At 36.8% G+C, this 27,845-nt stretch overlaps 2 protein-coding genes across 2 annotated transcripts; both read right to left on the reverse strand.

Annotated features, from left to right (window-relative positions):
* Positions 1–426: 426 nt before the first annotated feature.
* On the reverse strand, positions 427–16,118 carry LOC107598345 (arf-GAP with Rho-GAP domain, ANK repeat and PH domain-containing protein 2-like). Its single transcript, XM_016289654.1, has 6 exons — positions 15,973–16,118; positions 5,206–6,221; positions 3,585–3,631; positions 936–1,027; positions 779–840; positions 427–430 (listed from the first exon to the last, which is right to left on the reverse strand). The coding sequence occupies exons 2-6, from the start codon at positions 6,147–6,149 to the stop codon at positions 427–429; spliced, it is 1,149 nt and encodes a 382-aa protein (XP_016145140.1). The 5' UTR covers positions 6,150–6,221; positions 15,973–16,118.
* Positions 16,119–19,090: 2,972 nt separating this feature from the next.
* Positions 19,091–27,619, reverse strand: stard15 (StAR-related lipid transfer (START) domain containing 15). The gene is made up of 6 exons (XM_016289672.1): positions 27,243–27,619; positions 23,772–23,919; positions 22,764–22,867; positions 21,398–21,515; positions 20,633–20,685; positions 19,091–19,655 (listed from the first exon to the last, which is right to left on the reverse strand). The coding sequence occupies exons 1-6, from the start codon at positions 27,387–27,389 to the stop codon at positions 19,437–19,439; spliced, it is 789 nt and encodes a 262-aa protein (XP_016145158.1). The 5' UTR covers positions 27,390–27,619; the 3' UTR covers positions 19,091–19,436.
* Positions 27,620–27,845: the final 226 nt, after the last annotated feature.

Raw genomic sequence — 27,845 nt, forward strand, 5'->3', positions numbered from 1 at the left:
CATTACATTGATCAAAAGTGACAGTAAAACATTTAACTTGTTATAAAAGATTTATATTTTAAATAAATGCTGTTCTTTTGGACTTTTCATAAAAGACTCCATCACAGTTTCCACAAAAATATTAAGAAACGCAACTGCATTATTGATAATATTATGCAGCAAATTATCATATTAGAATGATTTCTGAAGGATCATGTGACACTGAACACTGGAGTAATGCTGCTGAAAATTCAGCTTTGCATCACAGGAATAAATTACATTTTAAGATACATTCAAATGGAAAACAGCTATTTTAAATTGGAACAATATTTCACAATATTGCCGTTTATCCTGTATTTTTGATTAAATAAATGCAGCCTAGGTGAGCATAAGAGAATTCGGTCAAAATCATACTGACATTGCTTTTCTATACATTTTCATTTGTGTTCATCTGAGGAAAGAAAGTCATATACATCTGGGACAGCATAAGGGTGAGTGAATGATGACAGAATTTTCATTTTCGTGTGAAGTATCCCTTTAAGACATTAAAGCTAATTTGTTTTATTAAAAACATCCATCTTTGCCTCACAGATCCAGACCCTTGCACTGGACGCTCTGAACTCACAAGTTTAGACAACAGAGGCTGGAAGACACTAGAGCTCAACCAAGAAAACAACATTGACTCTCTTTATCCTATTGTTTTAGGTGTCACTATGTGATTAGCAGCTGGATATAACGCTGTGGGCAAACCAAACATTCTGCAGTCAATTTGAACTCTCATGGAAATACTTGGACTTACCCATGTTCTCTTTGTTTATCTTCTTTATTTGCAGTCTTTTCCTCACTTTTGGTCCTCTCAACCTAAACACATTCAAACATTAATAAATTCCACCTACTGGAGTACATAAAGGGAGAAAAAAATGGTTTAAGAGAGAATTTTTACTTAAGTATCTTACCTCTGAATGCTGATATTGTCGTCTGCTGTGGAAAACAGTTTCACAGTACGGGTTGATCATTTCATCTTCATCCTCAGCAGATGCTGTGTCGCCTGAACAGAAAATAGCAGCATTACATAAATTCATAAGATAAAATAAATGATTAAAATCCAACTCAAGTCTTCTTTAGCCATATGACAGCATAGTGTGTAAAGCACATTAAAGCCACTGTTTAATGAAAATCTTCCTATCCAGCATAGCTCTCAAATCATAACATAAAAAGGCAAATATGCACAAGTGAGGCAGTAGGTTGATAACGGATGGCAAGTTTTTAGCGCATTTCACTATTGTTCAAAAGTTTGGGGTTGGATAAGATTTTTTATGTATGATCGCCAATGCCGCATTTGTTAAAAAATTATAATATAAAGTAATTTTGCGAAATATTATTACAATTTAAAATAACTGTTCTGTTTGAATATATTGAAAATGTAAATGATTCCTGTGCTGCAAAGCTGAATTTTCAGCATCATTAATCCAGTCTTCATTGTCACATGATCCTTCAGAAATCATTCTGATGATTTATTACCCTCTTTAACTTTATATTATGCTGATTCGTGTTCATCTGCTTCTCCCATTTGCTCTTTTTACATTGACTATCACTCTATACAGACTAATACAATCAGATACAACAATAATTTTATTACAATATACACTGATAAATTTAACATTCACTTCAGTGGTATGAGATGGCTGGATGCTTTCAACTGATTTCCTACTGAACCATCACCAACTGAATTACAGTGGTCAAACTATTTAAAATATAGTGAATTAAGCTACAAACTAAATCATAAAGCACAATGTTTACATCTAACATGTATTTTGAGGTGAAGCTTGTCATTTTAATGGAGTGTTTTCACTGGTTAGCAGTAAACTTATCTTCGGAATGGAAATGTGGATGTTTTATTTGTAAACATACTTTTTTCGCTTATTTCAGTTAATGTCATTAAACTAGCGAGCTAAGCCAGTAGTAGTACTGACATGGCTGAAGACGGCTGAAGCGGAGGAACAGACAAACCGATTCAATTGAGTGAGTCATATTATGCTAAATTTTTGAATTTCGACATTACTTGTATTGATTTTAAAAAGCACGTATATACGTACGATATAGTTATGGGTGAGCTTTTTGGATCGTGTATAGTGAATCAATTGATTCAGATCAGGACTTCAAGGCTTCTGAGTGGGTTCGCAAATCATTTGATTTAAATCGTAACTTCACGTATTGTGAATCTTTTGATTTAGATCGGAACTTCGGAGCAACTTCGGAGTGAGTTCGCCAATAATTTTTTCAAATTGAATGATTTGCGATCTGCGCTCCAAAGTCCCAATCTGAATGATATGGTTAGCGAATCTTTTGATTGAGATCGGAACTTCAGAGCGCGGATGATCACAAATCCTTTGTTTTAGATCAGAACTTTGGAGCATGTTCGTGAATCTTTTTATTCAGATAGGGGCTTCAGAGCGGGTTTGCGAGTCATTTTATTTAGACGGGAACTTCACGTATCGCAAATCTTTTGATTCAGATTGGGACTTTGGAGCGGGTTTATAAATCTTTTGTAATAATAAATATCTATATTCATCGTGTACTCTTAAGGTGAAAAAATATGGGATTACAATTCTGTCACAATTCTGCGCGCGAAAGATCATATTTTGAGCGAAAAGATCATATTTTGGAAAAAAATATAATCAGAATATCAACTTGCATAATAATTATGCATGCACTGTATTTTTCCTCTTCTGCTGTCGAGGTAATGCAAGAAATGCTGTGATTGGCTGGAATTATGGCACATTGTAACGCTGGGCTGTGTTGAGCACGCGAGCTGTTGGCATTTAGCGAGCACTGAGGGCGGGCATCAGGTGAGCAAGCTAGTGAAACGTTGCACGCGCAAAAGAGAAGGTCTGCACACATCCAAAAACGTATTTTAAATGCAAAATAGATTTTCGTGCGTTCGAAATACTTTCTTCTTTGCGAGACAAAAGAATTGTGACAGAATTGTGGCAGAATTGTAATCCCATAAAAAAATATGGTTACTATAGTTTAGCCATGGTATTTGTAGTAAAACTGGGGTTATACAAAAAAAATTATTACAACCCTTTTACTGTTGTGCTGCTAAATATTTTTGTGGAAATTAAATCATGATCTACTTTTTTAGGATTCTTACAGAAAAGAAAGTTTAAAAAATAGCATTTATTTGAAACATTATAAATGTCTTTACCGTCACTTTTGATAAATTTAATTGCTGAAATAAAAAAGAAAAAAAAATGTGTACTGACCCCAAACTTTTATAATAATAGTGAATTCACTTTCATCGTACAGAAAACTACACTGTTCACTTGTTGGAAGAAAGAAAGTCATAAATATTAGGAACAACTTTAGGGCGAGTAAATAATAACATTTTCCACAAATTTAATTGCTGAAATAAAAAAGAAAAAAAAATTTGTACTGACCCCAAACTTTTATAATAATAGTGAATTCACTTTCATCGTACAGAAAACTACACTGTTCACTTGTTGGAAGAAAGAAAGTCATAAATATTAGGAACAACTTTAGGGCGAGTAAATAATAACATTTTCCACAACAAAGTTTGAAATAAGGGTCAGTAATAAACCTACCAGATGTTCTTTTAGGTGTTTCAGTTGAGTTGGACTTTTCTAAAGTGCTATAGGAGGAGAAACTATAGTTAGCTGTATAAAGATTAAAAAAACTTTGTCACAGTCGTAAGAATCCCAATACAACAGAATGACAAGATTTAACAAGAGTTTACCTATGATTTTCAGTGGATGGGCTGACCTCCTGGCGTGGAGGCAGAACGGGTACAGAGCGACTCCAAAACACACGTGGAGTGCCTGGTAAAGTGCCACAGTAGATTTCATTAGAGACCATCTCTAGCCCTGAGCAGGGTGAACTTGGAGGTGAACCGAGCATGTTAGTGAAGGGAGAGCACTGATAACTCGAGGGGGTGTCAGGAGGAGTTCTCAGACGCTCCTGGTTCGACATTTTCCTGAATGTGGATGGGGGAATTCCTCGATTTAACCTAGGGGGCACTGGGGGTAATAGATCACTAGTCTCTGGGGCCGAAGTGGTATTACTCAAACCTGATTCGCAAGGGCCCTTTTTTGATTCAGTAGGTGTTTCAACAGTGTCTGTACTGGAGGATGAACCTTCTGCAACTTTTAAAAGCGGGTCCTGAGATGACTTTTGACGAGGGACTTTTCTAAAGTGCTATAGGATGAGAAACTATAGTTAGCTGTATAAAGATTAAAAAAACTTTGTCACAGTCGTAAGAATCCCAATACAACAGAATGACAAGATTTAACAAGAGTTTACCTATGATTTTCAGTGGATGGGCTGACCTCCTGGCGTGGAGGCAGAACGGGTACAGAGCGACTCCAAAACACACGTGGAGTGCCTGGTAAAGTGCCACAGTAGATTTCATTAGAGACCATCTCTAGCCCTGAGCAGGGTGAACTTGGAGGTGAACCGAGCATGTTAGTGAAGGGAGAGCACTGATAACTCGAGGGGGTGTCAGGAGGAGTTCTCAGACGCTCCTGGTTCGACATTTTCCTGAATGTGGATGGGGGAATTCCTCGATTTAACCTAGGGGGCACTGGGGGTAATAGATCACTAGTCTCTGGGGCCGAAGTGGTATTACTCAAACCTGATTCGCAAGGGCCCTTTTTTGATTCAGTAGGTGTTTCAACAGTGTCTGTACTGGAGGATGAACCTTCTGCAACTTTTAAAAGCGGGTCCTGAGATGACTTTTGACGAGGTTGCACTTCATGTTGTGTTGGTAAAGAAATTATGTCTGCTCTTAATCTGTGGAAGACAGTTCTTGGTTTTGGTACCGGCTTTACGACACTGGCGCTCCGCTCTGAGAACGAGCGCTTCACTTGTGCACAAAGATTCGGGGCCGAGCTGTTACGTAAGGCTTCTAAGGCAGTGCTAGGGTGTCTTGAAGGAGAATGAGGCTCCGCTTTGACAGGGGTCACCTCGTGAATAGCAGAATCTGAATTACAGCGATCTAGCAAGGGCTCTTTCCTTTGATGTTGACATATCAGCTGAATGTGCTCGATCAGTTTGAGGATACGCTTCCTGTGGCCGGTTGCAGTGACTGACTTTTCTAAAGTGCTATAGGAGGAGAAACTATAGTTAGCTGTATAAAGATTAAAAAAACTTTGTCACAGTCGTAAGAATCACAATACAACAGAATGACAAGATTTAACAAGAGTTTACCTATGATTTTCAGTGGATGGGCTGACCTCCTGGCGTGGAGGCAGAACGGGTACAGAGCGACTCCAAAACACACGTGGAGTGCCTGGTAAAGTGCCACAGTAGATTTCATTAGAGACCATCTCTAGCCCTGAGCAGGGTGAACTTGGAGGTGAACCGAGCATGTTAGTGAAGGGAGAGCACTGATAACTCGAGGGGGTGTCAGGAGGAGTTCTCAGACGCTCCTGGTTCGACATTTTCCTGAATGTGGATGGGGGAATTCCTCGATTTAACCTAGGGGGCACTGGGGGTAATAGATCACTAGTCTCTGGGGCCGAAGTGGTATTACTCAAACCTGATTCGCAAGGGCCCTTTTTTGATTCAGTAGGTGTTTCAACAGTGTCTGTACTGGAGGATGAACCTTCTGCAACTTTTAAAAGCGGGTCCTGAGATGACTTTTGACGAGGTTGCACTTCATGTTGTGTTGGTAAAGAAATTATGTCTGCTCTTAATCTGTGGAAGACAGTTCTTGGTTTTGGTACCGGCTTTACGACACTGGCGCTCCGCTCTGAGAACGAGCGCTTCACTTGTGCACAAAGATTCGGGGCCGAGCTGTTACGTAAGGCTTCTAAGGCAGTGCTAGGGTGTCTTGAAGGAGAATGAGGCTCCGCTTTGACAGGGGTCACCTCGTGAATAGCAGAATCTGAATTACAGCGATCTAGCAAGGGCTCTTTCCTTTGATGTTGACATATCAGCTGAATGTGCTCGATCAGTTTGAGGATACGCTTCCTGTGGCCGGTTGCAGTGACTCCCACCCTGTTCAGAGCCACATTGTCCACATGACAGAAGTCTCGGGCGAGGAGAAAGCCTGCCTGACGGAAGTGGTCCAGATACCTCTCGAGGTGGATGGAAGCCAACAGGTCCTCTGCATCTGAGCATGGACTGATTGTTGTTGCCATAGTGTGCATGGGTGCTCATTAAGCTGCATGCAAGACAGCAGCAATTCCAGCCAAGAGCAGAAGACGACACCAGTCCTTCATCTGAGAAAACAAGCAAAGAAAATAGGCTTCATTGCAAAGAAAAGACCTCTTTAAATGGATAGTTCACAAAATAAAAATTCTGTCATTTACATCAAATAGTTGATGGCAGCCATTGACTTCCATAGTATTTTTTTTCAATACTATGGAAGTCAATGGCTACCATTTTTACTATCACTAATCCACCAATAATTTGATCCACCCTCAGTCCAGCACATAAATAATATATGAAATACATTATATTATACAAACAAAGACTAATGGAAGTATGTAAAAACACTCAGTCATAAAAAATGAACACTCACCAGAAATTGCTGAAATACAAAAGGTTAATGTGGACTTCCATAACCCACAACTGTATTGCAAAAATATCATGAAAATGTCCCTGATACTCGCTTAAGATATCATAAATTTAAAGGTATGCTTCCATATGAGAGTGTGAAAAAATTAAACTGTTTTGGAAATATGTGAAAGAAATGACAGAAAAGATCCTTGATGTTAATATTCCATTGTGACGTTTACTTTTTTGTTTTGTTTCATTTATACCATAAGGAGATTGATTTAAAAAAAGAAGAAAATGTATATTTATAAACATATAGCCTATCCTGCAAGTAAAACAGCTTATTACTTTACACTGAAAATATATTTGAGCATATATTGTAACAAATATTTCAATGTAAAAGAAAACACATTCTTAAAACATGGTGGTGTTAGTGAAGTGCTAACAGAAAACTAAGAACAGAGGTGGTAATGAATATTAATGTAAGGTACGGAGATGTTTTGTGTGTGTGTTTTGTTTTCTTGTTCCTGTTCTTTGTTATATGCAAATACTTGTGTACATGTGCACAGTTCAAATGTAATTAAAATAATGGAGAAGGAATAATAAAGATTACAGTAGATTTTTACATAATAAAAATAATAAACAACAATAATTTGTCTAAAGTCTTGCTCCTTGCTTTTTTTTGCATATTTATTTTGTGTTCATCCTGGTGATCGTGTTATACGTTGTTGGAATTTCCCTGTTTTGCATTGTACAAATAGCAATAAAAAAAACAATATATTATAATATAACAATAATATTATCCATATTATTTTCATTATGCATTTTAATAAAAATAAAAATACAATAATGCAATTATTATACTAAAATTGTGCCTAAATGCAAAGACAACCAGTCATTTAAATCTTACAAAATAATTAATGTCCACCTTTGTAAGTTTGACAAACAAAAGACACGGCTGATAGTTGCAGGGAGGTTAATGGTCTTTTATGACAGCGAGCATTTTTCATCCGCCTGAGACTGAATCACCCTGACATTTGCAGACGATGACATGACCCTGCTCATAGACTCTTAAAACCACTGCACTGGAACAAAACAGTCATTGAGCGAAAAAAACTAATCTTTGTACCATCTGAAAATGAGCATTCAGGGTGAACACAAATGGGAATATTACAGTATCGCAAACCATGATAAGCTGTAACACGGCGCACATGCAAGCAATAACAATACGGTCATATTTCTTAGGACTATTTTTCGAAGCCTCCATTCATTGAGGGAAAGCTGTTGAAAACGTGGTGCACATGAGGGAACCAGTCGAGAAAAAAAGACTCCACTAGGGTGGGCCTGGGAGAAAATCCATGTGGGTGGGGCAAAGCTTGTTTGGCGGGGATGGCATAACTTTGGGAGCGACCAAGTGCGAATGCTTTTTTATAAACATTCCTGACACTTTCCTGACTGCGTGTCCAAAAGACTGACAGCATTTGAGAACGGTGGCCTAAGAGGAATCTCAAGGCTATACGAGCGGCATACAGCCAAACCCAGGAACAGAGAGCTGCTAGATTCCATGACCTCCAGGGGGGGCGGAGCCTGATGGGTAGGAGTGATGATTGGATAAACGCTCATCACAGGGTGGACATCTCCAACCCGCAAAGGATGCACAGTGTTCTCTCTCAAGGACATCTCAAATTGGAGGTAATTACGAGCACGCTTTCTATTTGCGGCAGAGATCACAATCGCTCCACTGAAATTACGAAAGACGATAAAAAGTCAAAAATGTGTTAAAAAGCCACAATAATGTCAACTTGGTCTATTTTGCTCAACAACACTGAGTCTGAGTAGGAAAGCAGACGTTGGAAGGCTGTTAAAAAAGGCTGATGAGTCATATCCTCATCTTCCTTTGTCTGGACTCTGGATGCTAACCTTTGGCTCGGCCACTCTGATTCACCGGATCCCACGGCGAGGGGGGAGGCAGGAAGCTTGTGAGGCGGACTGATAAAGTGTGACCTGAGGAAAGGAGAGAAACGGGTCCGGGTGTTGTCTTTTTCCCCTAGCAGCAATGTAGAAAAACTCCCTTCAGCAAGACCGTCATCGTGAAGCCAAACAAGCCAACCAGTGGCAAAACATCTGTAATTAATTCAGTCTGAAGCCATTAATATACAGATTGCTTTCAGATTTGTTCTGTAGATAATATCTGCCTGTTTTAGCTTTTTGTAAATTGTAAATTTTTACATAACTTACATTAAAGTTTGAAAATGTCTTATTGACTTGTTCAGAATTCAAAATGTCACTGGTAGTGAGGATGTCATTGTAAAATTTGCTGGCTGTATTGCAACTGGTCTTCTCTCTTACATCTGTTTGCATACCAAATTATGATTGGTCTTTCCTTCTTTGCATTCACTTTCCACAACAAAGTGATGGCTGTGTGTTGATTCGTGTTTAAACGTGTATTGTGGAGTGCCATGAAAATGACAAAGTGGCTCTGACATGGCTTTTCTACTGTTGAAAAGTTTTTTCTTTGAAAGAAATTAATCATTTTTTTTCAGGAAATGATGGATCAGACTGATCAAAGGTGGCAGTAAAGACATTTATGACGTTACAAAATATTTGTATTTCGAATAAATCCTGTCCTTTTGTATTTTCTGTTAAGAGTTCTAAAAAAGGTATCACGGCTTCTGCAAAAATATTAAGCAGGACAATTGTTTCAACAATGACAAAAATAAGAAATGTTTCTTGAGCAGTAAATCAGCATATTAGAATGATTCTTGAAGGATCACGTGACACTGAAGACTGGATTAATGATGCTGCTAAAAATTCAGCTTTGCATCGCAGGAATAAATTACATCTTAAAATATATTAAATCAGAAAATAGCCATTTTAAATTGTAATAATATTTCACATTATTACAGATTTTACTGTATTTTTGTTCAAAAAATGCAGCCTCTGTGAGCAAAAGAGACTGCACAAAAAATTCTTGCAGATCCCAAAATTTTGAATAGTACTGTTCCCAGAATCAAAGCTTAAAAGCTTACACTTTTTGCTTTCTTCCTCACAATCAGTGGCATTTCCTTCATCTAGTTATGGATTTGCTTCACCAAACTGACTGTAAGTACACTGTAAAAAATGATATGATGAAAAAGCCATGACAACTTATGTTTTTAAGTTACTTTAACTCATAAAAATCATTTAAGCAATTTCAACTTTTTTTCACATTTGGGCGGCATTATGCAAATATTTCCACATAGTGAGGTAGATATGTGGGGGCGTGTTAGAACGAGCTGTTTTAGGGGGGCATGGCAGAGTCTTAACTTTGATAAAGAATATCTCTTTGGTTTTGAGAGTTTAGTCTTTGCAACTTCAGGGATCTTATCTATGCACAATCAGCTTGTAACACTCCAAAGAGAAAGAAAAACTTGAAATCGCATCATATGACCCCTTTAACAAAATAGCTATGTTCATGTATTTTTCAGTGACATCACACAGCAACATTTACATCACATTTTATCAGGCTGACCTGCAGACTCCCAATGTTTGTTTCAGTTTGCAACCACATGTACTACAGTTATAGTTTTGTGCTTAAGACAGGGAATATTTTGTACAGAAAAAGGAAACCACGAAAGATCAAAACCACAATTTCTCAATTTTACAGCATACAGTGCATTAGATTTGCAACTGATTTGCCACCCAACAACAGACAGCACAGCAAACCACCATCTGTTTATTTGTATTACTATTAATATTATAGCCTATATTTAGGGTTAAGGATTTGCACAAACCAAGAAGCCTAAATATTAAACCATTACCAATACCTCAAACCATGCGGCTTGTTGAGAAAAGGCTATTTCTTTTTGACTTACAAGTACAGAGCGAACATGATTTTTGCCTAATGGATGATAAAATGGCCAAAGAAGAGATTATAATATAATGTTATGACTTGGGCCAGAAGTAACCATCCCAAACACCCTACAACCTTACAAGAAAAGGCTGTGATGGACGCGTCGGAACGACGCACTATAAACGGGGTGTTTGTCTAATGAGTGAATTCCCTCCACCGAGTGCCCAGGGGATCCCGCCGGGGGAAGGGACACTTGCAGATAAGAGCCTTGATGATTGAGGAGACAGTCTCAGGCAGGCCTGTTCTCGTAGATGAAGGTCTAGACAAGGTTAAGATGGTGGCTGGAACCAACAGGACATACCATCTTATTCCAGCAGCATCTTCAAATCATTCTCCACATCTCGCAAAGCAAGATGGCTACCATCTCAAACAACAATCAACGTGCATTTAGCTGGGAAAACTATGCCCTGCTCTGCCCGCCCCGCCCCAACTATATTTATCTTGATGGCCGATCTGGGTTTTCTCCGAACTACTGAATACACAGGATACAGCTGTCCCTCAAACAAAACCCTCCTCCTCTCTCCCACACTAGAGGAAAATAGATACTGTGCATGATACACAGATGAACTGGAGATCATCGCAGCCATCTGAAACCATAAGAAAGGTTGTATTCCCATTGATAATGTTGCATAAAATGAAACTGATTTGAATGAGGCGGCACAAATAAAACCTAGAAAGTACTTTCACACAATCTACAAACTGTGACTCCTTGACAAGCTCTTCTGATTCTTAAAAACCGCCACAAAACACCTGAAATTTGAACCATTTTACATAAGTTAATCATGTAAATGCTAGACACCAAAGCAACTAAGAGAATAAGTCTTTTATGGTCAAAGGCACATCAGCAATCACACTGAGTTTACGCAATAAAAGAGCCGTTCATTCTCATCCATTGAGACAACTGTGTGCGGTCATACACATTTCCTGTACCCTTTTGGAACCGTATTACCAAATTAAGCCAGTGATGATGCATGAAGTCAGCAAATAAGACTTGCGTTAATATGAGCTACTAACGCAAGCAATCACTGTACATAGACACGTTATGACACGTTACCACACATTTTTCGCTTATTATTATATTATCACCGTGGTCAGAGGTGGAGACCTGCACAAGGAGAGTTTTAAAGTGCCAAAGGGGGTGCGCCATCCCCAGAAGCACTATCTTCACCATGAGGAGGTAAATCCCGGTGGCAAGGGTGGCCCCAGGACAACCGGTCCCCCATCTTCATCTGTTAAAGGTACTATTGTGCACCTCCAGTGCATTGCTTTTCTGTCAGGGGTGCTCCCTTAGCCTTGTCTCAATAGACTTAAGGCTGTGGGGCTATTTGCCCATAGCTTGGACAGTGTCACTGTCAACCACCACTGTATGATAAACACAGTAGATCAACCGTGCTTGCAATAAACCTCAATGCTCATCATATAAAAATGATCTTCAGAAGACTTGGATTAAACTGTTCGATTCATATTGGATTACTTTTATGATGTTGTTTGTACATCAAAGTTTGGGTTTGCATGGACTTTCAATTGATGCAGAAATCTCTCAGGATTCTTTAAAAACATACCTTAATTTAGGTTTTAAAAATGAAAGAAGTCCTAGGTTTGGAATGACATGAGGATGTGTAATTTATGACAGAAGTTTCTTATTTTTTTGGTAAACTAACCCTTTAAGCTCTCTTAATCTGGTATTTCCTCAACCTACATTTTTATGTCTGTAGCCTTTTTTGGCAGGTTTTCCAAATATCAAGTAACTCGAGCAAAACATGTGTTGAATTTTCAATTACTTACGTTGTTCATGCTTGCAATATTTTTATTTATTTATTTTGCATAGTCCATAAGTCATAAGCACTAATTCCAACTGATGCCAATCATGCTGTGAGCCCTTTTTGGGAACAACCTAAAAAGCTGTTTCAATTCCACCCAGTTGATTCATGATAAATTCATGTGAAAACAACACAATCTCAAACCATAATGGAATGGAATGGACTCGTTGCCCAGAACTTAATGGGAAGGAAACACTTCTGTGACAGAATGATCCCTAAATGATCTTGGGTTTCTATCTGAACAGTAATCTTTATCAGCAGGACAATTACTATTTGCATTTCAAATGATGTTTCATACTCTCGAGAGATTCAAACAGCACCACTTTTGAAGTTCTACATCTCGACAGAACATGCAACAGGAAGTGAAGACATTAGCACACCATTCAATAAATGGCACAGGCACGGACTAACACATAAATCAAATAAAGCCTCGGCTAATGTAATTCAGTGTCATGGGAGGACAGTGAGAATGCAGTTTAATTGAGTAGGCCTAACTTTTTTTAAGTGCTTTTATTTCTGTTTGTTGTTATTCTTTTGCATGATGATTTGTTGTTGTTTTTATTTTTATTAATGGAAAAGCATGCTTCGTGACCTGTCGATAGCACTGGTTTGTGGGTTGTGATGGAGCCAAAGGAGAAAAACATCTCTAAACATCTTTCCCTCTCATATCCTACTCAAACATCCCTGGGCTTCCAGAACGAACAATTAGTGGAAGCTGTAGAGTCAAAAGCAATTTGTGCAACGCAGGAATCAAGGAGGCTTTTGGGATGCAGTGTGCTGGGGGGGGGGGGGTATAAATAACAGTGAATCACTATTGTGTGACACAATACGTCATTGTTCACAACTGGTGGAGGCCGCGTAGCTGAGATGACAGAACACACTTGTGTATTAATACGCTGGACCCTTGCTCAAACACATATTGAGATCTCAGTTCCCTAACTCGATTGAAACCACACTGCTGCAAGATAACCTACGCTTTCACATTAAAGCCATATCAGATCGCGTAATGCCCAACAAAAATAGCCAATAACAAAGAGAAAATTCAAACTAAACTGCAAATATTGAAGCAGCCGATGCATGCGCATATAAAAAAAAATGAAAACATAAATTTAATCAAAATCTTCCTCTCTTTTTATTTTTTACATAATATATGTTTATTTTAATAATTTGTTGCATTAATTTTTTTCCTGCATTGCACCATATCAGATCGCGTAATGCCCAACAAAAATAGCCAATAACAAAGAGAAAATTCAAACTAAACTGCAAATATTGAAGCAGCCGATGCATGCGCATATAAAAAAAAAATGAAAACATAAATTTAATCAAAATCTTCCTCTCTTTTTATTTTTTACATAATATATGTTTATTTTAATAATTTGTTGCATTAATTTTTTTCCTGCATTGCAGTACATTTGCCATTGGCAATTTAATTGTTTTGCTTGCTTTTATATTATTATATTATAATAGATTTAGATTGCATTATATTACATACAATCCTGACATTTTTTTATGAAAATATTAAGCTGCACAACTGTTTTCAACGTTAGAATTAGGGATGCACCGATATGAAAATTTTGGCCGATACCGATAACCGATTATTCTTTATTTTTGAAAGCCGAATAAGAATATTGTGATGATTTCTGAAGGATCACGCGACACTGAAGACTGGAGTAATGATGCTGAAAATTCAGCTTTGCATAACAGGAATAATTTACATTTTAAAATGTATTAAATTAGAAAACAATTTTAAATTGTAATAATATTTAATATTAGCGTATGTACTGTATTTTTATCAAATAATTGCAGCTTTGGTGAGCAACAAAACTATATAGGATATGAGCGGAGCTGCAGAATCAGAATACAGTAGATTAACTGAATGTCTGCAATATTTCAAGAATAATCATACATAATAAAAACACCGGATTAGATTGTAAACTTAAAATTAATAATCACATCCAGAACCTTTATACGGCTCATTCCAATGTTCAAACCTCTGCCAGATCTGAAAATATGTCCCGTCCTCCAAGTATCACGAAGAGCAGCGAGGGAAATACAGGTCAGATTATGCAACAAGAGATTTATCACAATTAATACACTCGCCCATGTTGTGAGAACTTAATCTGCATTTAAGAATCAGCTCAGTTAGAGATATGGCATATACAGGGGTGTAAGAACAATTTTAAAAGTACAAACCTGTAGGCTGCCTACTTTAAAAGTAATGATTTCTCCCAAAAAGTGTGGGCTAATTGTAGAGCTTCTCCCTATCAGGCACATAAACATGCTGAATGAAAATGTTTTCTGCAGAGGCCTCCAAAATGGCATGTTATTCTTGCAAATTCCCCAGTGACTCCCACAGTTGTTGTGTCTATAAGGAACTGGCAAATTAGCTCTGGGTGTTTCTAAATCAGTTTAAACTAAACTGTGGCATTCAGCGGGTGCAAAGCCTGTGGATATCAGATTCCTCAGTGAGTAACACCCTATAGAGCCAATCTTACAGTATATGTTACAGTGCAGTGCATGAGGATCCAATGCACTGCTGCAGCTGAGCCTGACATGAGAATCAATGGAACTCCTTCAGAACAGTCAACACTCAGCTGGGTCATAGTTCAACTCACGACCTTAACTAAAAAAATTAAGCTTCACCTGACAGCACTTTTACCTTTTTCATAAGGTCATTTCAGACCACCAAGACTACGAAAAGCGAGTTATAATAATAAACTATCCTTAAAAGTTGGAACATCTAACAACTTTAAACAGTGGGCAGCCTTCAGATATGAATCAAACTGCCCGCTACAGATCTTAGTTAACTTAGACTTGTTAGATGTTATCAGATGTCAGTCTGAATGTAAAAATCGCTTCTTACCGTAATTGATTCGCGTTACATATCCCCGTTATATCGCGCTGTGTTGATGCGGAGCGTTTTAAACGCCAGTAATGTGAGACGTGCAGGAGAAAGTTTGAGTGTTGTTGAGCCGCTGATAGTTGTGTTTGTTGTGCCGGGGCTTTCAGAGCACTGCGCTGCTGAGCATTAACTGACCTCTTAAAGGGACAGAGACGTGTTTAGGGACAGTTTAATCTCCATACTGTTAGCGTTGGTCACTCAGGCCACAAAAAAATTATTATAATGGTTTAAAGGACACACACAGTTAGCCATGTTACAAATGGTTTTAAATCATTTTCTTTCATCTGCAATAAAAATCACGCTTTAAATGGAAAAATTACATGTGCAGGCAGTGAGCGGTTCAGTTAGGATGTGTCTATAAGGAACTGGCAAATTAGCTCTGGGTGTTTCTAAATCAGTTTAAACTAAACTGTGGCATTCAGCGGGTGCAAAGCCTGTGGATATCAGATTCCTCAGTGAGTAACACCCTATAGAGCCAATCTTACAGTATATGTTACAGTGCAGTGCATGAGGATCCAATGCACTGCTGCAGCTGAGCCTGACATGAGAATCAATGGAACTCCTTCAGAACAGTCAACACTCAGCTGGGTCATAGTTCAACTCACGACCTTAACTAAAAAAATTCAGCTTCACCTGACAGCACTTTTACCTTTTTCATAAGGTCTGGGATCATTTCAGAGCACCAAGACTACGAAAAGCGAGTTATAATAATAAACTATCCTTAAAAGTTGGAACATCTAACAACTTTAAACAGTGGGCAGCCTTCAGATATGAATCAAACTGCCCGCTACAGATCTTAGTTAACTTAGACTTGTTAGATGTTATCAGATGTCAGTCTGAATGTAAAAATCGCTTCTTACCGTAATTGATTCGCGTTACATATCCCCGTTATATCGCGCTGTGTTGATGCGGAGCGTTTTAAACGCCAGTAATGTGAGACGTGCAGGAGAAAGTTTGAGTGTTGTTGAGCCGCTGATAGTTGTGTTTGTTGTGCCGGGGCTTTCAGAGCACTGCGCTGCTGAGCATTAACTGACCTCTTAAAGGGACAGAGACGTGTTTAGGGACAGTTTAATCTCCATACTGTTAGCGTTGGTCACTCAGGCCACAAAAAAATTATTATAATGGTTTAAAGGACACACACAGTTAGCCATGTTACAAATGGTTTTAAATCATTTTCTTTCATCTGCAATAAAAATCACGCTTTAAATGGAAAAATTACATGTGCAGGCAGTGAGCGGTTCAGTTAGGACAATAGCATTTTCCAGTTTTCCCCAAGTATATGGGTTTTTTAACTCACGGTTAATTTATGATAAGGGCTGCCTGAATTAAGTAACTTTCACGTGTTGTTCTGAAATATAAACTGCACACAGTCACGTTGCTAAATAAGGACTACAACTACCACAAGGATGTGAGTTCACCTTCTTGATCAGTCAGACAACAATTGTAGTCCTTACGCTAATTAGCTGTATGGTGTGGCCTGCAAATCGACACAAATAGGCCTACAGACAGTTTTTAAAATACTCAACATTACCTGATTATTGGTGTTTCTAAATACGTGTACGTGGCCCTTCTTGAATATGAACACAACCAATAGGTTACTACTTTATTTAATAATGTAGGCTAATTTTTTTTTTTTAAATATCGATTTTGTCTTTTTTTCCTTAAAGTCATGAATATTTTCACCACAATATCTTTGCATTAGCCTACACTCTTAAAAATAAAGGTGCTTCACGATGCCATAGAAGAACCTTTTTGTCTAAATGGTTCCATAAAGAAACTTTAACATCTGAAGAACCTTTCTGTTTCACAAAAGGTTCTTTGTGGCGAAAGAAGGTTCTTCGGATTATAAAAAGGTAAGAAAGAGATGGTTCTTTAAAGAACCTTTGACTGAATGCTTCTTTGTGGAGCCAAAAATGGTTCTTCTATGGCATCGCTTGAAGAACCTTTTGAAGCACCGTTATTTTTAAGAGTGTATGTAATTGTTTTACAGCACTCTGAGATGTAAAGGTATTTTTTTTTTTATAAAATGACAGCTATTTGTATTTTAAATGCTTGTTTAATAGCTATCATTTTGTGTATCCTAAATACATATTTAAATAATATTTTAACTTTGCATATTTTTATTAAATTAAGGCTGGAAATGACACACATCACATAGGCTATCTCATATATCATCCCAAGCATGCTTTTTACTGACATTGACTGACACCTTGCTAACAAATACACTCGCTTCATATCTATAAATATAGCTTTATCGAATATTTCCAGCATTCTTACAAATCCTACAGTGAAAATCTTATACTGTCATATTATGTGACGTCATGAGTATTCTGGTAAGTTCACAGTAGGGTGTTTATAAGTGTGGGTTTTTAGGTTCAAAATGAAGATGATGTGAAGAAAGGCATGATCTGTGCTGCAAAGGCAATAGGACTTTGTTATGAGAGAAAGCCGGAGGGTTCACTTATGGAGTTTCCTCTTCTCCCCTACAGCCCAATCTGATTGATGTAGGCAGGAAGTGTTTCAAATGGGAAGCAGGAAGTGTCTGAGACAATAGAGGTTTTGAGGAGTGGTCCCCAGCTGTACGTTTATGGATGAAGAAAAAGGATGCCATTGTGAATAAACCTTCCTCACTGCCAAAAGAAAAAGGAAAGCATTTCTATTCAAACAACAAATCCTTAAATCTGAGATGAACAAAAGTTCATTTCTAAATGGTCATCATAAATAAAAATACTAATCAGAATTTCCCTCAGCATTATATAACTTTCTGGATACAAATGCTGAGTACAACTCATCTAGCATGACTTATTATCATGTTCACATTTATATGGGAACATGTATGTGTAATATATGTACACAATATTACACATACATGAACATATATAGTGTTATATATCAGTTATAACCATGTTGTCATGATTATAACTTATGTTTTAGTAAACCCCTTTTTTATATACCATTGCATACTGTATATTTGATATGAAATGTACATTATGCAAACAATAAAGTGAAATAAAAGTTTATAAATATGTGTTCAGCTTTGTGTAAACCTTTAACTAATGACAAAGAAATGAATTAATTGAGTGTTTCAATAATGCTATTGCATGTATAAATGTAGTTTTTTTTCTTCATTGTTATATTTTTGTATGTTTCAGAATATAACCATACATGTTCCATGCGTATACTGCAGTATATTGAACAATATAAGCACTAGTTTCCGATGGATTGTATTATTTCATATATTGAATTATATTTGTCCAGTATATTTTTGTTTCATAAGGGAAATATACAGATAAATACTTCCATAAAGCTAGTTTTAGAAATACAAGAGCAAACTTTTTATTCATATACCATTGCATACTGTATATTTGATATGAAATGTACATTATGCAAACAATAAAGTGAAATAAAAGTTTATAAATATGTGTTCAGCTTTGTGTAAACCTTTAACTAATGACAAAGAAATTAATTAATTGAGTGTTTCAATAATGCTATTGCATGTATAAATGTAGTTTTTTTTCTTCATTGTTATATTTTTGTATGTTTCAGAATATAACCATACATGTTCCATGCGTATACTGCAGTATATTTAACAATATAAGCACTAGTTTCCGATGGATTGTATTATTTCATATATTGAATTATATTTGTCCAGTATATTTTTGTTTCATAAGGGAAATATACAGATAAATACTTCCATAAAGCTAGTTTTAGAAATACAAGAGCAAACTTTTTATTCTTCAGACACTGAGAAAAAGGCCACTGAGTTAAAAGCACACAGACAGATCCTAATGTACTACACAGAATTGATTTTTACAGACCCTGAGGTCTTTTCAAGGCAAGTGCAATACACATCTCTTTGTCACTTGAAATAAAAAAGGGTGGAAGTTCTTGCAATCTCACACAGGAAATCTTCACCTCAGAATGCATCAGTTGCATTACTGCTTGACAGAATGACAGAATGAGTTGTGCGCCATTTAAGTAATTTAATAAAGTTACATGGGTCACAATAATACAATACATCTGCATTGTGCACTGGAAACGTTGAGTAATAAAGTTATTAAACTTCCAAAGTATTTACTGACACTGTTTAAGACGTTTTACACTGAATGATTTGATCATACACTAAAAAACGTATCAGTTAAACACGTCTAATACAACCAGACCCTTAGAATGGAGGACTTGAAATCTCTGCAAAACAATATAATGTTATTTTGTTCAATCCAAAGAATGCATGATTTACAGGATGAATGCAAGGGAAGCATCCGCGTCTGAGAATGTGGCTTTCGCATACACACAGAACACAGGAGAGTCAGTGTGAGTTATCTTAGGTCTCCTCATCATCGCTGTGGTGCTGGGCTTTCTCCTCACTCACACTGCTCTCGTCGATGTTCTCCAGAGAATCTGCTCTCTGCACTGTCAGGTCAGCCACATTGATGCAGGGTAGCATGTTCTGCTCTGGGTATCTCCAAGGCTTCAGATTGGGCTCGTGTTTCCGCTTCCACTCCGGGTACTTTAGGCAGGCTTTGTAAATCTTTTTCATTGCCTGTGAAAAAAAAGGTTGAAAGATCTGGACCATGCATTTTATAGATGCTTTTATTTTCAAATTTAACATCATGTGGCCCTCATAAAACATCTTGTATGAGATGCACATTTCTAACCACTAGATGGAAGCAGAGGAAAATCTTTTAAACATCAGTTGGGTCATCAAAGGAATTATCTACATTTAAAAATATTATTAAAAGTTATATAAATAGAAATTCAGTTCAATAATAGTTCACAAAACTACTGTTTTTGAGGCTTCTTTTAAAACCAAACACAAATGTATTTATTCAATTTCCATATATGAAATGTATTGTCGTATGAAGTAAAAACATATGTGAAACCTAGTAGAAATTGAAACAATTTTATATATTAACATAACCAATACAATCGTATTGGACATATATGCCATGTACATGTATATCCATCCTAACCCCATCAATACATTTTGATATTACATAAGTAAATATAAAGGACAGACATATATTTTTAAAAGAATATTACAAAAACATATATAAAACATACAGATTTTTGTGTATGTTTTTAATAAAGTTAAAAAAGCATATATAAATAAAAATCTATTGTTGATTTATATTATTGTATAAAAATATATTGTTGACATATATTGTTGCAACATATATTACCATATGAAAAAAATCATTATATATATATATATTATTAACACATTTTACTATGGGGATTTTATATATGTTATTTATATCTACCCAGAAAATGTGTGTATGTAAAAAGTATATATTATTACCTTATAGGTAACAGATATGGCACTATATATTACATTTCCATGTGGGAAAACATTAAAATATCTTACCAACCCCAACTTTTTGAATGGTATTGTATGTACCATTCGTTAACAACATTTTTAGAATCTCAAAATGCTGAAAAGTTCATTTCTTTACACATATCATGCAAATAAATTATGTAAAATAAAAATAAAAAAATCAAGAAAGAAAATGTACTTACCTTCGGTGCCACTAATTGTGAGGCTCTGTTTACTACCCACTTGGGTAAAGACCCTGAAAAGAAATGGAGATAATATATTGCTTTAAAAAATATGCTCAGAGAACAAAAATCACCATTAATGTAATAGAAGTATTCACCTCCTGAATGAAGCTGCAATAGTAAAATAGTTACAATTTTTGGATGTTTTTTAATCTGGTTTTTACACTGTAATTTTGCCGTTCTGTCCCTGGAGTCTGCTGTACAAATGCAATAAACTGAATCTTAGTGTCTATCCCACAGGTCACAAACGGCTGCTGCATCACAGCAACGGAAGACATTAATAATCAAAGCCATCGCTCCGAGCAGCACGGAAAAGATGACATCAGCAAATTCATAAAATATGTGTAAAGCAGGAGTTTCAAAGGCTTCCTGACTCCCCACTCTGTACAGCACAAGAGCACGAAGAAAAATCGAGATGGCTAGGCCCTCAAGACATTACATAAAATTACACCATGAAATACACATTCGTCTAAACACATGCATTTCTGCACTCTTTTTTTAAGAAAGCGAGATGAAACTGCACTGCTCTTTGAAATGAGGTAGCGTTTTTGTATATACACCAACAACTGAGACTGTAAACAGCCTGAGAGTCGTGTAAACAGGTAAGTTCATGGTGTACTTTTCCACCAAAACAAAGGTCAGTCTGATGCTGTGACTCCAGCATACTAATATCTAGGTTTACATTTACTGTAAATGATAGTGATAATGGAAACTAGAGAAGTTCACCTCGTGGATCCACTTGCGTCAAGTAATAAAGAGTGCAGCAGTTTGCTCCGTTGGATTGGATCAAGTACCCAGTGAGCAATGACACAGCTCTGACACAATCCTTCTTTGGTGGGTATTCCTGAAAAATAGCAACAGTGAGCATTTAGTTTCATTGGAATTAGTCAGTGTTTAAAGTTTTAAGATTGGATACGATATACAAACAGTCTGACCTAAACAGCTGAGATATTAAAAATCCTGTCATCATTTACTCACCCTCATGTTGTTCCAAACCTGTGTGAGTTTCTTTCTTCTGCTAGAAATAGAAGATTTTTCTGAAGCAAACAGTTGCTGGTCTCCATATGGAAGTCAATGGGGAACGGCAACTGTCTGGTCACCCACATTCTTTATTTGTGTTCTGCAGAAGAAGGAAACTCAAACAGGATTGGAACAACATGATAACAGAATTTTCATTTTTGGGTGAACTATCTCTTTAAATAGTTGGTCACTGTCTCAAAATACTCTCCAAAGTGAATCATATTACACAGCTACGCACCGAATAAATAAATATGTAAACATAAAATATAGATTTGAGTTGAATTTCCTTTATATTCTGACCTGTGTCTGGTCATAAACTGGCTGGAATACACCCCTCGAGTATTGCCAAGAGTTTGTTTTTATTTCTCATACGTTTTCCTTGCGACGAGGCGCATGTTTCTGTGTGAGTTTGTTGTGTTCGAAACAACTTGAAAGTCTGTTAGTGATCAAGAGTTGTTTATGATGTCCAGTTTTTCAATGTAAATATTTGCAAAGTTGACAGTAGTGTTTTAAAATCTGTTTAGATTTTAAAAGTTGTGTAGTGCATTCCAGCCTTTATAAAATATATATATGCCGCAACTATAGTAATTTCATAAGAAATCAATAATTGGGACACAAGGTAGCCCCAGTTGACTTTCAGTTGAACGAATGGACATGGTCATGGACAACAGTCAATATTAGTAAGCATCTGACCACGACTGACCAATCAGAATCAAGTATTTCAAAGAGCCGTACAATGAGCTGATTTATTTCAGATTTATTTCAAGACATCAACATCTTGTGTCAGATTTTCCATAGAGAAAACAATGAAAGACATAATAAGCCTGTTGACGCTAGACATGAAATTATTCATTACAACACGGGGATTTGATCACCCGACGCCGTACTTGATACCCCTGTCAGACTTTTGCCACTGATCAGGCCTCTTCTGTTTCAATCGTCTCGAGACCTGGAAGGCTGACCTACATACCAACTGACATACTGTGCTGGACTATATTGTTACCTCTGCCAAAATGTCTCTTAAGATCAGAGCTTCTACAGACCTAACAATCCAGACCAAACACAGACATACCGGGTGTTTGACAGAGTAGTTGATTATCAGATAGTCATTGCCAAGAGGAAGCCATGACCGCATGGTGACAAAGTCTCTGTTCTTCAATGGACTTGGACATTTCCCTGTAAATAAACAAGGACATGCTTTAGAGGCCTGGTAAAGTATGAAAAGACAAGAAGGTAAATCTGCACCACTGCATACTAAAATGCATATTTAAATCTGCCAGGACATTATCCAGTAATTGTATTTTTAACTCTAAAACGCAATGAAAAGCAAAATTCTAAATACCGGTGACTTCAGACAAATAAATGACTTCATATTAATACAGTACTGTGTGCCATATTTGTATGATTTTTTTACAGTGTATTAACCATTTCAGATGATGTTTAAATTACTCTCACAAGATGTTTCCTATAAGCTTTATGTTCTCACAACATAGCTTAAAACAGCATTTTCTGCTTGTTTTCTTACTCATTATAATTGCAAATTCTTCAAAAATGGTTTTGTATGTTGATCAGAACTGCATTTTTTAATACACTGTAAAACGTGGTAACCTGCAATTGTTACCTTAAAGATATTTATATTTCAACCTGATTTAACCCATAATTTTTTTATGTTTGACTTGAATAAAGACAATTAATTAAAATTAAGTAACCATTTTTAGGTTACTATTTTTTTTTGTGATATTTTACAAGAGACTCCTTTTGTACTGTCACTTTACATTACTCTCATCGATGTCCCTTCATAATTTATTGCTGATATCCATGCATAGTATATCTGAGAGCACCACAAGACACTCATTTAACCATAAACATCCCAATGATTTTCATCATTGCAGTTTAACTGTAGAAATTGCACTCCATCATAAAATGTACTGTAGCCACCCACAACTTTTATATTGTATCTTACAATCTTCTTAGTAAGAACAAAAGGGCTTAGTTAAAAAAAAAAGCGTGTTTGTGTGCTTCGCCAGGAACACGGTGGAAATAACAGCTCAGCTGAGACAGAAACAAAGGAGTGACTCACAGGAATAATATCCTACATCTGCATTAACTGTCAGTCGTCCAATATCGAAAGTGTCGATCATGTTGGTGTCCCATTTTTTCCGGTAGCTCGTGTCGTGCAAGACATCGTAGAGAGTCTCTGCCGTCACGTCCTTGCACACGATTCTCATCTAAGAGAAAAAACAGACATTGTCTCATTGAGTCATTCAAATCTTAAGAACTTTTCCATTACAGTTGAATACAAAGTTCACAAAGCGTGTTGAGCGGTGAAAAATCTCCTGTAGTGTTCCCTCTGGTGCAGCCGTGATAAAGTGCTGACAGATTTTGAAAGCACTCTGTTACCGGGCAGATGAAAAATGAAAGCTTTTCACTGTGCTGGCAAAGGCCTGCTACCATTATACATAGATCTATTCATTTCCTTATCTTTAAAAGCCCTGCCTTCTGTGTGACTCAGCCATGTCAGGTCAAAAAGAGTAAAAGTTGACACAGCAAACAGTGAGCATAAAAGGATCCTCACTGGAGTGAGAGATACAGTGGAGCTTTAGATTTAAGCATGTTGGCTTGCATTTGTATTTCAAGCTCACATGTTTTTCCACGTATACTGTAGCTACCTTATCCTGGGTTGTGAGAAGGGTCAGGTAAGCATGAATACATCAAATGCAATGGGAGCAGATATTGTATGGCTCTACGACGCAAGAAACTGTGTAACCCAATCAACTCTACCCTGGCATCATTTAATAATTTATTCCCAACCCCCTACAACCCCAGCTTGATCAGTTGCTGCTCATTTCCATTGGGTTCCTTGGAACAAGTTTTATTTAGTCTCTATGAATGGAATGTCGTCAAAGCCTACGAAGCTCAATTATTCATGAAAAGAATGCATCGGTGGCCCGGAGAGCTGCGTGAATTATTGACGAAGGCCTGTCATCTCCTTTTATTTTTGCAGGCGTTACAGGTCTAAATAATTTCCCCACACCTGCCTGAAACGTTGCTGAAACAGCCCTCATGCATAGGTTCTCGCATCGGGATGGCTTTTAGCCATTGTCAGAGAGGTCAACAGAAGTGCTTTTACACACCAAAAAAACACAGAAAAAGGCCCAACTCTGGTAAGCCAGCAGGAGGGGCTCAGGTTTCCTCATCTGAGCCTGCTGTTACTATGGTTTTCCGCTCTTAATTTTTCAGCACATCTCATAGGTGCAGTCTGTCCCTGAGAGACCGGTCTTTCATCTCAGAGTCTGTGGATCATGAAGCCGTCAGGCCAGGCCTGTACGCTGAGTTCCCCTGGGCAAATGGCGCATAACCATATCTCTGTTTGTTTCTATAAGATTTTCTCTGAAAGCGTCTGGAGTCTGTGAGGAAAGCTACTGTTCAGGAGCTTAAATGATATACTGTACTACTGTTTTCGCATGGCGAAAACTAATATACTGCTGTTCCAAAGGCTATGTATATTCAAGCCTTTGGTTCATATGCTGAAACTTTGTCTACATTTTTTGTAGTACTAAACGTGACCCTGGACCACAAAACCAGTCATAAGTGTCAATTATCTGAAATTGAGATTTATACGTCATCTGGAACCTGAATAAATAAGCTTTCCATTGATATGTGGTTTGTTAGGATAGGACAATATTTGGCCGAGATACAACTATTTGAATATCTGGAATCTGAGGGTGCAAAAAAATTTTTTAAAGCCTTTAAAGTTGTCCAAATGAAGTTCTTATATAAATATTACTAATCAAAATTTAAGTATTGATATATTTACGGTAGGAAGTTTACAAAATATCTTCATAAAACATGATCTTTACTTAATATCCTAATGATTTTTGGCATAAAAGAAAAATCTATAATTTTGACCCATACAATGTATTGTTGGCTATTGCTACAAATATACCCGTGCTACTTATGACTGCTTTTGTGCTCCAGGGTCACAAATATGAAAAATATACTACTACTACTACTAAATATAACAAATACTAAATAATAATTTTATTGTTTTGAAGAAAGTCTCTTATGCTCACCAAAGCTGCATTTATTTAAACAAAAATACGGAAAAACAGTAATATTTTGAAATGTTTTAAACTATGGAAACTATCTGAATATAATTTAAAATGTAATTTACGTCAGTGAATTTTTTCAGCATCATTACTCCAGTTTTCAGTTTCACATGATCCTTCAGAAATCATTCTAGTATGCTGATTTCTTGCTATTGAAAAAAAAATTTATTGAAAAGGACAGCCATTATTTAAAATAGAAATATTTTGTAACATTATACGTGTCTTTACTTTATATAATAATAATGCAGGTGCATGAGCTGTAAGACAAAACTATAAATCAATATACAATGGTTGTTAGACACAAAAGGGTGATGTGGTTACAGTGAATTACTTCCTAAAATGCACAAGCCAGAAGAACATTATCTCAGTATTGTTGATATGTTAATAATATGCCATATTGGAAAATCCAGCTTTGGTGTTTTGTGACATAGCAACTGGTTTCTAGCTGGTCATTATTGCTGCTCTAATCCAGTTAGACAAATAAACTATTCATTACATACTAATGTGTATTTCTTAGCTAAAGTTACTGTTCTCACAGTTACTAGTATATTTTCTAGATTTACCGGTACTTATTTATTAGATACTATTACTCACTTGTGAGAAAATTGTTACAATTACAATTACAATCTCTTTTATTATTATTATTATAATTATTATTATTTCATGCTACATTATGAATGAACTAAATACTGAATATCTGAACATTTAGTACCAACAACAATTGGAAAAAAAGTTGAACTAGTAAAGGCAATATCTGCACCCACAGATCCCCTTGAATTCAATGGCAAACATATGCAGATTGTGACTAGTTACCAAGTAGGTACTGGTAGTAAATAAATAATTAGACCTATTACTAGTGACTAATTGAATCGATAGGCTACTAGTCACTGTTAGATTACTAGCAATTAAAAAAGTAAAAGAAACGCAAAATGAACTAAATACTGAAATATCTGAACATTTAGTACCAACAACAATTGGAAAAAAAGTTGAACTAGTAAAGGCAATATCTGCACCACAGATCCCCTTGAATTCAATGGCAAACATATGCAGATTGTGACTAGTTGCCAAGTAGGTACTGGTAGTAAATAAATAATTAGACCTATTACTAGTGACTAATTGAATCGATAGGCTACTAGTCACTGTTAGATTACTAGCAATTAAAAAAGTAAAAGAAACGCAAATATATATAGGCTAGTGAGTTGTACAGAATAAATGTTAAAACAGCTTGCCATATTATGCTGCGTTCTCCAGTAAATGAAGAATTCGTTTACTAAGCAAAGAAATATTACACAGAATCTATTTTTCATAGACATTTAGAAGATGATCTGTAATATCGAAAATATTTTAGACGATAATGCAGTGAGGACTGAAAGCAAAGAGTGTAAACAAAGTACTAGTTGGGGAGTGTGTGCGTCTATTGATCCGCATTGCAGCGCACTTGCCTTGAGTTTCTGCACAGTTTTGCACTCCTCGTCTCGACACCAAACCGTCACTACTCCTTTGTTATAACGGGCGACCCAGCCATCCTGACTTTCACATTGATCTCGGAAAGATAAGAAATCGGTATCGTCCGGTATCTGGACTGGCATCTTTCCTCCCGGTGCTGTGAATTAGACAGGTCTGCTGGGCTAAAAGCTCCTCTCATAAATGATCCGCTCGTTTGTGTTCTCTTCACTTATCGATGACTTCCAGTTAGTGTTGGAAAACTGACGGATCAAAAAAAAAATTTTGCTGTTTAGGCTAACTGCTGCACCTCTGCTAACTGTGTATCGCTGAATCTAATGTATGTTGGGGCAGGTGTTTTTGAGCATCCTCTTCAGTCCTGTATCAGTGCCATTAGGCTATATAAGTATGGCATCATGTTACCGCCATGTCGTTTTTCAGGTGGAGCAGTCTACAAGGGCTGATTTAGTCAGACTGACTGATGATCCACGGATCAGGTGTCATGTTTGTCATTTCAAAGGATTTCTTTTCCGTGACTGTTTTGTTTAACCTGTGCAGGTGTGTAGCCTGAATCCAGCGTCTACTGTTTCCTACTCTATCAC

This window comes from Sinocyclocheilus grahami, unplaced genomic scaffold (assembly GCF_001515645.1).
Source record: "Sinocyclocheilus grahami isolate Dianchi unplaced genomic scaffold, SAMN03320097.WGS_v1.1 scaffold250.1, whole genome shotgun sequence".
NCBI classification, from domain to species: domain Eukaryota; kingdom Metazoa; phylum Chordata; class Actinopteri; order Cypriniformes; family Cyprinidae; genus Sinocyclocheilus; species Sinocyclocheilus grahami.